The sequence below is a fragment of the Microcaecilia unicolor genome, unplaced genomic scaffold, assembly GCF_901765095.1.
Source record: "Microcaecilia unicolor unplaced genomic scaffold, aMicUni1.1, whole genome shotgun sequence".
Taxonomy (NCBI): Eukaryota; Metazoa; Chordata; class Amphibia; order Gymnophiona; family Siphonopidae; genus Microcaecilia; species Microcaecilia unicolor.
Window position 1 is genome coordinate 52,293 of NW_021963374.1, and position 14,239 is coordinate 66,531.

The following is a 14,239-nucleotide window of genomic DNA, read 5'->3' on the forward strand; positions in this document are numbered from 1 at the left end:
ATGACGTTTAATGTTAGCAAGTGCAAAATGATATAGGTGGAAAAAAAGGAACTCAAACTATAGCTAAGGTTCTACATTAGGAGTCACCAACCAAGAAAGGGATCTAGATGTCATCATTGATGATACGTTGAAACCCTCTGCTCGGTGTACGGCGGTGGCAGCAGCTATGAAAGCTGTTAGGTATTATTAGGAAAGGAATGGAAAACAAAAATGAGGCCGTTATAATGCCTTTGTCGGGTTTTCAAGATATCCGCAATGAATACGCATGAGCTACATTAGATTTGCATATCAAGGAAGCAGTGCGTGCAATCTCGTACATATTCATTGTGGATATCCTGAAAACCCGATTGGTGGGTGCATTCAGAGAACAGGGATTACAGGGATATTGTGAATTTCATGGAATGGCCTCCCGGTGGACGAAGACCGCATCTGAATTCAAGAAAGCTTGAGACAAGTACTCGGGATCTCTAAGGGAGAGAAAGGGATATTAGGCACTCTTGTATGTTATAAAGCTTTACGTACTTTATATAAAACAAATTCACATGTCCTATGAACGCAAAATATCTAATTTTACAACACATCAGGCTGAATCAGGCGTTCAAGTTTTCCATTTGTGTTTTTGAAAGGACCCTTTGTCTCTTTAGGATTACGTTTGACAGCACAAAGTGCAGGGTGACGTTATTGAAAAGGAAAAAAGCCACACTCATAATGTGAGGCTGCTGAATGAGAAGCAGGTGAAAACAAGTTTTAGACTGATAGAAACCGAGTCCCCCTTATTGTGAAAAGTGTTCCATACTGCTACTGAAAGTGTCCATTCTCTACCAGCAGCAGCAGGCCAGCGATGCAAGGAGCTCTCCCCACTGTGAGAAATAAGGGATACTCTGACATCACAGGCTGCTCTGCTACTGCTCCTTACACAAAACAGATGCACAGAATCCTCTCTTTTCACTGGAGGGTGGATCGCATTCCATTTCATCTACACCTTACTGTTCAGTCAGGCAACACATTCACCTGGCCAGACAATTAACTTCAAATCTGAAAGCAAGGGACACCCTTTTGTTTTAGTGATTAAAATTTAAGTGAGAATAGTTCCCACACAAGGAATGTGTAGTTTCAAGATTATTTTTTAAACATGCCATTTCTATGGGTAAACCGTATTTTACCCAAGCAAATGAATGACCTGGAAATTGCTGTTCTCTAGTAGTGTAGATTTTAGCTGCAATGGAAGGAGGCCTCTACCTGCACAAAAAGCAGGTGCATGTAAAGTGCAGCTGTTTACTGTAAAAGGAGGTTCTCCAAACACACATGGACAAACAAGATAAACTTGTGGATAATGTCATCTAACAGCACTGACAAGGACCAGCTCGCTCATGGTATGTGCTCAACATCCAGGCTATCAGGATTAATGAATGGAGATTGGCAAGGAGGAAAAAACTTAAAACACAAGTCAGAAAACTAGAACGCGCATGGAACAAAAAGAGAGATGAACAAACACTAAATGCCTGGAAACTACTCCGGAGGAAATACAAATACACCATAAGACAGACTAAAAGATCACACTACAAAACAATAATAGGACCAAACTACAATGACACACATAAACTCTTCTACCTTGTGAACAAACTTCTAGACACCACACCAGTTACAAACAACAGCAAAGACATACCAGATGTTGACAACCTTGCGAAATACTTCAAAGAGAAAATCATACAACTACGACTTAAAATACCCACCAGCCCTATCGAATACGTCACACTTCTAGAATGCCTAGACCCAGAAGCCGGAACATACCCAGCAGACAGAACCTGGACCGACTTCGAGTTAATATCAGAAGATCTCATCTCGAAAACTCTAAAAAGATACGCCAAATCTCACTGCAAACTAGACATATGCCCAAACAACCTTATGAAATCAGCTCCTCTACAATTCATAACAGACCTAACGAACCACGTAAACTTTATGCTACAAAACGGACTTTTCCCTAAAGAAAAAGGAAAAATTTTACTCACCCCAATACCTAAAGACACAAAGAAAAACGCAAGCGAATTAACCAACTACAGACCAGTAGCATCCATACCACTAACAACCAAAATAACCGAAGGAATGGTAACTAAACAACTCACAGATTATCTAAACAAACACTCAATACTGCATGATGCCCAATCAGGATTCCGGTCGAATCACAGCACAGAAACAGTACTGATTACCCTCATGACTAAATTTAAACAAATGATTGCAACCGGCAACAATATACTCCTCCTACAATTCGACATGTCAAGTGCCTTCGACATGGTCGACCACGGAATCCTACTACACATACTTGAATACTTTGGTATTGGAGGAAATGTCCTAAACTGGTTCAAGGGGTTCCTAACTCAACGATCATACCAAGTCACATCAAATTCAACCACGTCTGCTGCCTGGACACCCGAATGTGGAGTACCACAAGGATCTCCCCTTTCACCAACCATTTTCAACCTAATGATGATCCCCCTGGCGAAACTCCTATCGAACCACAACCTCAACCCATATATTTACGCCGATGATGTAACTATATACATCCCTTTCAAAAAAGACATTAAAGAAATCTCCAGTGAAATCAACTTAAGTCTACACATCATGAACACCTGGTCAGATGCTTTTCGCTTGAAACTAAATGCAGAAAAAACTCAATGCCTGATACTCACGTCCCAATACAACACGAAAGAATTCACCGCTTTAAACACACCAACACTAAACCTTCCAATCTCAGAGACGCTAAAAATCCTTGGAGTCACTATCGACCGCCACCTAACACTCGAAACTCAGGCAAACAACACAACCAAAAAGATGTTCTACTGCATGTGGAAACTGAAAAGAATAAGACAATTCTTCCCAAGATCCGTCTTTCGTAGCCTGGTGCAATCCCTCGTTCTCAGCCATCTGGACTACTGCAACTCACTATACGCAGGTTGCAAAAAGCAAATACTGAGAAAACTCCAAACAGCCCAGAATACAGCAGCCAGACTCATCTTAGGAAAACCAAAATATGAAAGTGCAAAACCCTTACGAGAGAAGCTACACTGGCTCCCACTTAAAGAACGCATTACCTTTAAAGTATGCACATTAGTCCATAAAATCATTCACGGTGAAGCCCCAGCCTACATGTCGGATTTAATAGACTTACCACCAAGAAACGCCAAAAGATCATCCAGAACTTTCCTCAACCTCCACTTCCCTAATTGCAAAGGCTTGAAATACAAAACACTGCACGCGTCAACCTTCTCCTACATGAGCACGCAGTACTGGAATTCATTGCCACGCAACCTGAAAACGATTCAAGAGCAAAAAACCTTCCGCAAACTACTGAAGACCCACCTCTTTGAGGAAATTTACGGAAAGAACCATAACACATAAAACCGCACTCACTGTCCAACGATGCATCACTACAGCCACTCTGAATTCCCTTCCCCTACCTCACCTTCTCATCTCCCGCAAACTTACCTCAATCATACCTGTTTCCCGCGGGTTCCCTCCAATGTATCGCCCCACTTAGTTTCCCGTTCTTTCCTTCCAATGTCTCAATGATCTTTTCCATTATTATATTCCTTGTTACAAAACTTGTCTCATAACACTTCATAATGTAATCCATAACTGAGCTGTAACAAAATGTACTTCCAGTCTTCATAACGTACTGTAAGCCACACTGAACCCGCAAAAAGGTGGGAAAATGTGGGGTACAAATGCAATAAATAAATAAATAAAAAAAGACCTTCCTTGATCCTATGTGATCAAAGGAGACCCTGCAAGTCAAATTAGAGTTTTATCTGAGGAATGATTTAGGCAAGGAAATGGATGTGGCTATTAATATTACTGACACTCCAACTTGTATTATCTTTTGTAGTCTTGGATAAAGGCAGAATTGAGATACAGAAGAATCTGTTCCCCAATGAATGTAAAAAACATCCATTGCAAGTCTGTGCTGGTTTGGCCTTTTGGAGAAGAACAGTAAAATTTGTTGTCCAACGTGAAGAGATCTGCTAATAGACAGCATCTTTCAAAGATGGGGATACTCCAGTACCTCCTTGTGTAAGGACCATCTGCAAGATTCATGGAATCAGCTGGCTCTCTTTATGACCACATCCTGTTTCCCTGGGATGCTAAGAGGAATTATCTGGCACCAGATTATCCAGTTCCAGGTTTTAATCTCTCCTTGCACACAGTGTACAATTTAGTTTCTCCTTGTTTGTTTTTGTGGTCTGCCAGGTACTTGTGACTTGAACTAGCTGCTGTCAAGAGACAGGATGCCGGGCATGACAAACCTTGATCTGGCTCAGCATAGCCGTGTTAGAACATAAGATGAGCCATTTGATAGTGTATTTGAATCAAAACTCCTGTCAAAGGCGCTGAGGGTATTGACAATTATTCTTAGTTCCAGGAAGTTCATTTGATATGCTCTTTTCCTCTTTGCACGAGTTCCTTGGATGTGAATGGTCAGGACTGTGCTCCCCACGCCAACTGGATGCATTCACAGCTAACATTAAGTGATGCTGCAGCCGACAGAACACAAGACCTTGAGTTGCCTTTTATTATCCAACATCAGAACCAGCAAGGGACCTGGTCATTAAATGTAATCTGATATGAAAGAGTACCATCTAATCTTCCTAATACTTTTGTGCCCGCTGAAACTATGATACCATAAGAACAAGCAACGTCATCATGGATCAAACAAGAGATCTTGGTGCCTACATTCTGCTCTAGAAAAAATGCCTGCTTCACTTGATAGCTTGCAACAGATTGGAGACTTTGGAATGACTGAATGTTGACTTGGGGATTGATTATTCTAACCAATGCATTGTCATCCTGAGGGACCATTTGGTCTCTAATAAAAAACCTTTCACCAACCAGTCATTAAGGCAGTGAAACAAGAAAAACCATAATCTACATAGATGGGCTGCTGCTGCCAAAGATTTTGTGAAAACTTCATGTCCTTGAGATGAGATAAAGCATCCTGTACTGGAAATGGAAACTGTATGCCATGAAGAACAGGAAACTTTGATATATATAGAGGATAATCACAAAGTGTGTATATGCTTCCTTGAAAGCCAAGAAACAATCAGTCCTTGACATCTAGAAAGGGTAAGATGGTCTGTGGCAAATTTATTTCAAACTCATTTTCCTGGACTAGAAATTCATATAGGCTTCTCAGATCCAAGATAGTCCTCCTTCCTACCTTGAATTTAAATATATCTGGAGGAAAAGCTGTTGATGTCTACTTCCAGGACTCTGTCCACCAAGCTCTCTTGTAGGTAGGTTAGCTCTTTTGTAACTGACCCTGCTGGAAGAAGCTGGCTGAAAGTGTAGAGAGAACAAACCCTCAGCATCAGAGAAGTTTAGCCTTTAGGCTTGATTATCCTCCAAACCCATGAGTTGTTCATTTCTTATCATGCCAAGCATGTGTCCTAGCACATCTGGGTTAGGACATAGACTTGACCCTCAGCTCTCTCCTGTTCCTGCTGTACTGCTTCTGTGACTATTACTGCTGTTGCAGTGACTGTCTTTGCCTGAGACATGGCACGAAGACCTTCTTTAGAACAGCTATTCATTTGGGTAGGGCTGCTTCTTGGCTGTGCCAGGCTGATCTGTTACAACCAATGAAAGAGAGAGTAGAGCAGTGGTTCTTCACAAAGATGATCTTCTCCATCTTGTTGCCACACAGAATTTTGCTGGCACAGTACCGATCCACCAGCCTTCACAGGCCTAATGCTCTGAACCAAACTAGCCTTCAGGGAGGGTGCCAAATGCACATGATCCTTGCAGAATAGCCATGAGCACAGTAGTGCTGAAACACATACAAGCCAATGGTAATTATTCCTGTTACAGATTGCAAGCAATGTATCCCAAACCCATACCGTAGAATACTATAATTTACGTGCATTTCTAAGCAGTCTCCTCTTCTTGACGCATTTTCACCAGCTCTACGGCTGGCATAAGAGGTCATGTCTAAAAATTATATGCATGTTATTTAACCTGCTACGCTGGTCTTCTATAAAGCAGTGGTTCCCAAACCTGGTCCTGAAGGCACCCCAGCCAGTCAGGTTTTCAGGATATCCACAATAAATATTCATGAGAGAGATCTGCATGCAGTGGAGGCACTGCATGCAAATCTGTCTCATGAATATTCAACATTCAAATATAAACTGGGAATTTTTGGCCCCCACCCAAAAAAGAAAAAGAAATTGCATATCAGTTTATATTTGAGCCTTCCCCCATGGTGCTGGCATTCTTTCCTTACCTTCTAGCCCCATGATGTCCAGCAAGTCTCCCTTTCCTTTCCTCCCCCATGGTGTTACTCCTCTGCTGCTGCCATCACTGCAGCCCCCCCCCCCTTAACTGAAAGAGCTGCCCTCTTCTCCCTCCCTCTCCAAACAGAAGAACCCCGCCTCCCAGACCCACTCATAGACCCCCCCCCCCCCCCCCGGGTCTACCGTACCACCCTGGTGGTCTATGGGCAAGTCAGGGCAGGAACAATCTGCAGTCATTCTTGCCCATGCTGGCTCCAATCTCAAAATGGCTGCCACAACCTCCAGCAGCAATCTCATGAGACTATCACTGGAAGTCACAGCAGCCACCTACTGCTAGAGTGGTGATTGCTCCTGCCCCAACCCACCACTAGACTGCCAGGATGGTACGGTAGGTCCGGAGGAGGTGGGGGTGGGGGCACATATTGAATTCAAAATGGCAGGTCTTGTTTTCAGGGGGTTTTAGAGTGATTATACCTGAATATTAAATTCCCCTATCTTTTCCTAATTTAAGCAGAGCTGTCTTTTCTAAAAGGTATACTACAGCTTCCTGGTTTATGTTGCAATAAAATCTTGAATACTTATTTTTAATTTCAGGCAGTTCATATATGGAATAATTTACCAAATTCAGTCAAGATAAAGGGCTCCTATTTTATTTTGGCATTACTTAACATACCTATGTAATAAATATTTAGGTGCCTGAATTATTTTCTTTTTATACTTTATTTCCAGGTTTTGTTGGCTTTTTTAAATTCTGTAATCTGCCTTGAATCATTTTGGGTAATTTGGCAGACTATAAAATCAGTGAGATTCGATTCTTGACACCTCTAAAAACAGACGTACTTTCTCAGAAGTTCCCTCCTTGTGCCTAATTTAGGCAAAACAATTATTTATTGTGAACATTTATATCCCACATAATCCCACTAAGGCAGGCTCTATGTGGCTATAGGCTCAAATCTAGCAAGACAGATTTTGGCCAGCTAGATTTAATTTAAGACACTATCAGCTACAAATCTGAAACTGGAATGGCTAAATCAGGAACTAAGTCACAAGATCAAAAATCAGCCTTTTTTTTTTTTTTTTTTTTAATTCTTCCATTACACAGGTTACAGATCTCTTCAGACTCTGACACAGAGAAGCAGGAAACCCAGACCAAGGAAGAAGTTTCCAAATACTTTTAAGAGAAAAGGCAAAGAATCTGTCCCCTTTTCTGTCTAAAACCAAATTGAGTACATCTGGTCCCAAATTTTAGCTCCTACAGTAATAATGGAGTTCCACCAGGTGAGTCAAGGACATACTAGTATCAACCATGTGGAAAAACTGTGTCAGAGCAGGAATCAGCCTAAGGCTTTTTTGATAGGTGCTGCCTCTTTTTGTGGCAATCCTACACTGTAAGAACAAAATAAAACCAGCCTTACCATTAAACTACATCCTTTCTCACCTGGGGCCCTTTTCTCTTATGAGAAAATAGGGAGGAAACTCCACAGGTGTCTTTACAAACACACCACAATTTTTAAAGAAATTAAACTTACTGGAATAAAAGTACCCTTTCTGAATGCTCCTCGGTTTCCTAACATGAACTACAATGATAATTACTAAAGCATGCTAAGAGCCCTATGCACAAAGCTTACCATGCTGGCATTTGCTTTAGACTGGCTGTAGCCAGTCTAAAACAAACATTATTTAGCAAGTAATGCACAAGGGGGTTTTTCCATGGCTCTAACGTGCCCCATTAGCAACTACTGAAAACCCTAAGTAAATGCATTGCAAAGAGCTCATCAGTATGAGCATTCCGAGCAATGCACAGACCATGAGCGCCTACCTTTAAATGTGCAAACTTTTATGGCAGGTCTGGACCTGTTATTATGGGGAGCAGCCTGTTGCACTGTGCAAGCAGATTGCTCCCCATGGTAGGCGCTCATAGTAGAACCGCTGAACCGACCCCTGCATCCCCCAAGTGGTCCCCGCCCCCCACTCCCAAAGCAAAATCACCCTCGTGGTCCAGTGGACCCCAACCCCCACCCCCCCATGCACCCTCTCTCAGCCTTCTCCCCAAAGCAAAAATCTACCCGATGGTCTAAGCCCCCCCCCCCCTTAAAAAGTTGGAGGCAGGAGTAACTCCTCCTGTCTCTGGGCCTGTCTTCTCAAAATGGCAAGTCCCTGCCTGGTGCATCCTGTGATGCACCGAGAGGGTCTTAGCACCATATAAGGAAATAAACTCCTTATATGGCACTTAGCCTCTCCCAGTGGATCCCAGAATGAACTGGGAAGGGTTGGGCACCAACATTTTTTTCCGGGTGGGCCCAGAGGCAGGAGGGAGGTGTTGCTACTGGTCTCCTGCCTCCAACTTTTCAAGGTTTTTTTTTTTTTTTTTTTTTGGGGGGGGGGGTCACTAGACCACCAGTGTGTTTTTGATTGGGGAGGGGGGGGGCCATGGTCCACAAACCACGAGGAATTTGTTGGGAGAGGATCAGGTCAGAGGGTGTTCCATTGAACCAACAGGGATTTTCTTGTGTGTGTGTGGGGTGGGGGGGGGGGGGGGGTTGGGAGGCAGTCCACTGAACCACCAGAGACTTTGTGCAAGCTGTCAAACGCACTTAAAAGCAGCCACAAATGAATTTGACAGCTTTGAGTCGCAAACAGCAACCGATGCACAAAGGGGGATCCGTGAATCTCATTTGCATGCAATCCCCTTTGTGCACTGGTTGCTGTTTGTGACTGGGTATTTTTTTCCACAGCACCTGTATTTAACGGGTACCGCTGTGCATCGGACCCTATATCCTGTTACATAAAATGAGACCGTTATGAAACAAGGTGCATTAATAGCATTAATGCACATTATCAAGCTATCACGATAGCTAGATCACATTAGTAACTCTAGTTGTTCTACATCTGCATTTACTTATCAAAGTGCAACATGTGGTAACATGAGTGAATAGAACCTACTGCAAATAATGGAAGCTACAGCAACATACTGTGACTTGACAAGTAAATTCCTTAATATTATTTTTCACCCATTTCCTGAATCACCATGGAAGTATTATGATTTCCAAATAACAACTGGTACATTTTATTTACCAGTCTTCTAACTGTGCTTTGCACTCTGCAACCCTCATCTCTTTGCCAAGCAAAAGCATGCAGACCCCGGCGTGCATATCACACTAACTTTCTTTCCTTACCAGCAGATACCAGCACAACTGCTGTGAAGAGACTCATCTCCTCCTCACTAAGCTGCAGGGCATTGAGTTTCTCGCTAAATTCAAACATTGAGTTCAGCAGATCCCCAGCTCCCATAGAGCGCAATTCATCCACACTGTACTTCTTTCCACTTAGAAAGGTGACAGTACGCTCCTTCACATCAAACAGTGATGCAAAGCGCACCATTAAAACCTGGTAAAAGAAAACAAAAATTACCAATAAATTTTATTTTGTAAGATAATAATTAAGCACACCAGGTCAAGAACTGCAGGTGGTCTTTCTATATGGAACCTCTCTAGGAAAACATGACTGAAGTCTAATGACTTTAGTCATGTGTTCCCGGAGACAACCAAATATGTTATTCTGCACAGAAATCATATAATATCCGTCTAGTGGCAATATTCAGCCACTATACAGGTAGCCTAAGCATTGTAATCACTAGAACAAAATGCAGTGTCGTTGGAGCAAAACATGTAAACCAATACCATACAAACTGGCTCCAACGTGAACTCGTTTGTGTTAAATTGGTATAAACAGAGAAAAGCCCTCAGAAACCGCTGGCAAAATACCTACGGTTTTGTGCGTGGTTATATATTGCTCAAATTATAACTCACGCAGCGTTTCTATCACTGGGCGAAAAACTCTGTAAAACTAAAGATCTAGTGACAGCGAAATTAACCAACCTAATGATGAAGGCATAAAGTGGACCTCCACAGCCAGGCTGGTTTTCAGGATATCCACAACAGATATTGTATGCAAATATATCTCATACATATAAACTGTGGATATCCTGAAAACCAACCTGACCGATGGGTCCAAGGCTCAGGTTGAGAAATGATGACTTAAAAGGACATATCCTAGAAGCTGTCACAGCAAAGTAGATGGGAGGTCTTCAAACATCTATGGCACTACAGCAGGACACCAGTAGCAGTGTTGTCCATTCCTCACAAGGCAAACACATGACGGCCCATTCAAACCTTTTAAAACCACATCAGAATTTTTGTAAATTGATAACGACCTTAGAGCTAGTTCAGAATGTGACTTTCCACCTACTGGCAAATACCATAGTATACAACCACTATTTCCAACAATGTTCACACTATGTTGGCTACTGGTTGAATGGCGAAAATTCCCAATTTTTGCCATAATATTTAAAAGCACCGAGTCTCTTGATACAAAGTACATCTTTAGTACCGGTTGACTTTTTATTGCTCAAATAGAGCCCTTCGTTCCCAAAGCAGGATGGTTACCATCTGTGAAATGAGTGTGTAGATCTTTTACCCCTAGTTGTGCCGATTCAATTCCTGGACGAGGGTCTCGCAACGTGTTGCTAGCTAATATCAGAATTGATACTGACTACATGAATATTCATAAGAAAGTATTTTTTGTTCACCAATGTTTTTATGAAATAACTTCATCCATCAGTATTGTCTGAAGAGGAATGCTGGGTATATCCCAGGAGTGTGTGTGCACTATTTTATTTAGGCATGCATATATGGTTGTCATCAATATGGGTCAGATATGGTTTTAAATGTTGATTATTTATATGTCCAAATTTACTGGAACACACTGAGAACTTTATACATTTTTAATAAACAGATGAAATAAAAATGTCTTTCCATGTCCCCATATGACTACAAGAATCAGAAAAATATACAACACTAGCAGTATTCTATAAGCTGTGTCTACATTCAGACGTGGTTTACAGAATAGTGCATAGGCCAAGTGGATACACCTAGATTTAGGTGCAGCCATTATTTACACCAGTGAAAAGCTGATGTAAATGACTGCACCTAAATCTAGGCACAATCCCTTGAATTCTATAACCATGCGTGTAGACTTGATTGATGGTCCCAACACGCCCACACTCCTCCCATTGCCACGCCGCCCTATCTTTGGCTATGTGCACTAAAATTTACTTGTGCCTCTTTTTAAAATATGTCTAAAAAGATGCTAGTGTAAATCCCAATTATGGCCATGTGTTGATAATTGGTTATCAGCTAATCAACACTAACTGGCCCGTTAACTATCTGATAACACGTGTAAATTTACATGCGCTACTTGGCATGCCATATATAGAATCTGGGGGGTTAATATCTAGATTAACTGTCAGCTTATGGTAATTCTTGCACTACATAGCTAACGAAGCTTAGTAAATAGCTGCCTTGATGTGCTCTCAAGATCTGAAACCTAGTCACTTTGTGCAAAACTCACCTCAAAGGTACCAGCCTTCAACAGATTGATCTGGTCATGCTGCGAGAGGTCTTTGAATCCTGGAACACGCTTAGCAAACTCAACCACTTCTTTTACTGCCGGCGTGAAACTCATGGAAAACTCCTCCCAAATCTGCTGCCCTGATTTGCCAGGGTCCATGTAGGGAGATAGGCTCATGGGGCACACCTGGTAAAGAGCACAAACTCTGTAAGCATCACACACTGCACCTCCAGCCATTCACAAGACTCAAAACACAGAAAAGACAAGAGAACTGAAAATGCACAGAACTAAAACATTACGAACTACAGGAAGCAGGTTAATGGAATATTGGTAAACAACAAAAAAAAAAAAAACCCCAAACAAACAAAAAACACACTTTTCTCCAGAGGAAAATCTGTAACTTGTGTGTTATGTACTGTTATGCTCTGCCTATATTTTCCCCAGTTCAAACCTCAGCTTTCTGGCTCTGTACTTTTTCCCAGTTTAAAAAGTTTTGGCTAATATGAGGTCAGTAACTATAAAAGTAACTGAGAAGCAAAAAGAGTGCATCTGAATGAAAGGTACTGGGGTCTCAAATTGACAATGCTGTGAGCTGCTTTGAGACAGCTGAAGGGAATCAGTATGGTGACAATACTACATGGTGGCCTGCCACCAGCATACTTAGAACGAGATACCAGAGCCCATGCCTGCCACAAGAAGGTAGTCACATACAAACACATACTTACACACCAAAGACTGAGGATGAGCCTGACATACCCCAGCGCTGAAAAAATGGCCAGAAAACTAACACCTAGCCACATAAAATAAACAGCAGGTAGGATGTTGACTTCCATCTCTACTCCACTGTATTTTAATATACTAAAGTTCCTAAATTACTTTTGAAAGCAAAATCTTAACTAGGTCTGTGTGCTGCTACCTAAACAGATGGATACGTGCCTTTGTTCCTACCTTGTTACTTTGATTCTGGTTTTATGCACAAACATATTACATTTCACTACATCAAGGATGCTATGAAAGTTCGAAACGTTAGTGAGGGTCAGAGTCAAAAATAGATCAAGTAACCATTTTAACCTAGTACTGAAACTTTCTGTTTTGGAAGACAGTTTGCTGCGGCCTGAAGAATCACGACTATGTCTGAAATAGTATACCTTGCACTGGCTGCAGAACATATTGACGGCCAGATACAACAAAAAGAGCTTCTCTTATTCTGTTTCTATGAAAAAAAAAATATTTAGAATATTTTTTTCCCCCAAACCCACCTCCCCACTCCCCCCATTTTCTATTTCTGTTGATGGCTCTCTCATTCTCCCTGTCTCCTCAGCTCGAAACCTTGGGGCCATCTTTGACTCTTCTCTCTCCTTCTCTGCTCATATCCAGCAGATCGCCAAGACCTGTTGTTTCTTTCTTTACAACATCCGTAAAATCCGCCCCTTTCTTTCCGAGCACTCTACCAAAACCCTCATCCACACCCTTGTCACCTCTCGTTTAGACTACTGCAATCTGCTTCTTGCTGGCCTCCCACTTAGTCACCTCTCCCCTCTCCAGTCGGTTCAACACTCTGCTTCCCGTCTCGTCTTCCGCCAGGGTCGCTTTACTCATACTACCCCTCTCCTCAAGTCGCTTCACTGGCTCCCTATCCGTTTTCGCATCCTGTTCAAACTTCTACTACTAACCTATAAATGTACTCACTCTGCTGCTCCCCAGTATCTCTCCACACTCGTCCTTCCCTACACCCCTTCCCGTGCACTCCGCTCCATGGATAAATCCTTCTTATCTGTTTCCTTCTCCACTACTGCCAACTCCAGACTTCGCGCCTTCTGTCTCGCTGCACCCTACGCCTGGAATAAACTTCCTGAGCCCCTACGTCTTGCCCCATCCTTGGCCACCTTTAAATCTAGACTGAAAGCCCACCTCTTTAACATTGCTTTTGACTCGTAACCAGTTGTAACCACTCGCCTCCACCTACCCTCCTCTCCTCCTTCCTGTACACATTAATTGATTTGATTTGCTTACTTTATTTTTTGTCTATTAGATTGTAAGCTCTTTGAGCAGGGACTGTCTTTCTTCTATATTTGTGCAGCGCTGCGTACGCCTTGTAGCGCTATAGAAATGCTAAATAGTAGTAGTAGTAGTAGTAGTATCTAGCCCTAAAAATGAAAACCTTGCTAAATCCTTCAGACATGTACCATAAATCTTCAGTCTTTCATTTTTTTATTCTCAAATACCAGTGTATCAATGCATGTGCATAAAAATCTGAACTAATCCTATACAATAAAAAGCACCTCCAACGTTCTGAAGCTGACTCCGTGGCAGAAAAGCCTTGAAGCATTCGTGCTCTCTGTAAGGCTGTATCCATTTCCTGAATTGACGTCATGGGTACACCACTGCTAACCTGCCTGAAGTAGTGACTACAAAAGAAGCAGAGTACAGCCGGCTCGACTTCAGCTTTCCCCTTCTCTCTCAGCTGTGGTCCCGCCCTCATTTCCTGTTTACGCAAGGGCGGGACGCTGAGAGAGAAGGGGAAAGCTGAAGGCAAGCCGGCTGTA

General features: G+C 42.3%; 1 protein-coding gene across 1 annotated transcript in view; it reads right to left on the reverse strand.

Annotated features, from left to right (window-relative positions):
* Positions 1 to 14,239, reverse strand: part of LOC115459256 (nuclear receptor subfamily 1 group D member 2-like) — a 47,737-nt gene that overhangs the window by 13,277 nt on the left and 20,221 nt on the right. Inside the window, exons 6-7 of the mRNA XM_030189111.1 lie at positions 11,694 to 11,879; positions 9,461 to 9,671 (exon numbers count right to left, since the gene is read on the reverse strand). Of these exons, the coding sequence (XP_030044971.1) occupies positions 9,461 to 9,671; positions 11,694 to 11,879 (397 nt within the window). The remainder of the gene's footprint in view (positions 1 to 9,460; positions 9,672 to 11,693; positions 11,880 to 14,239) is intronic.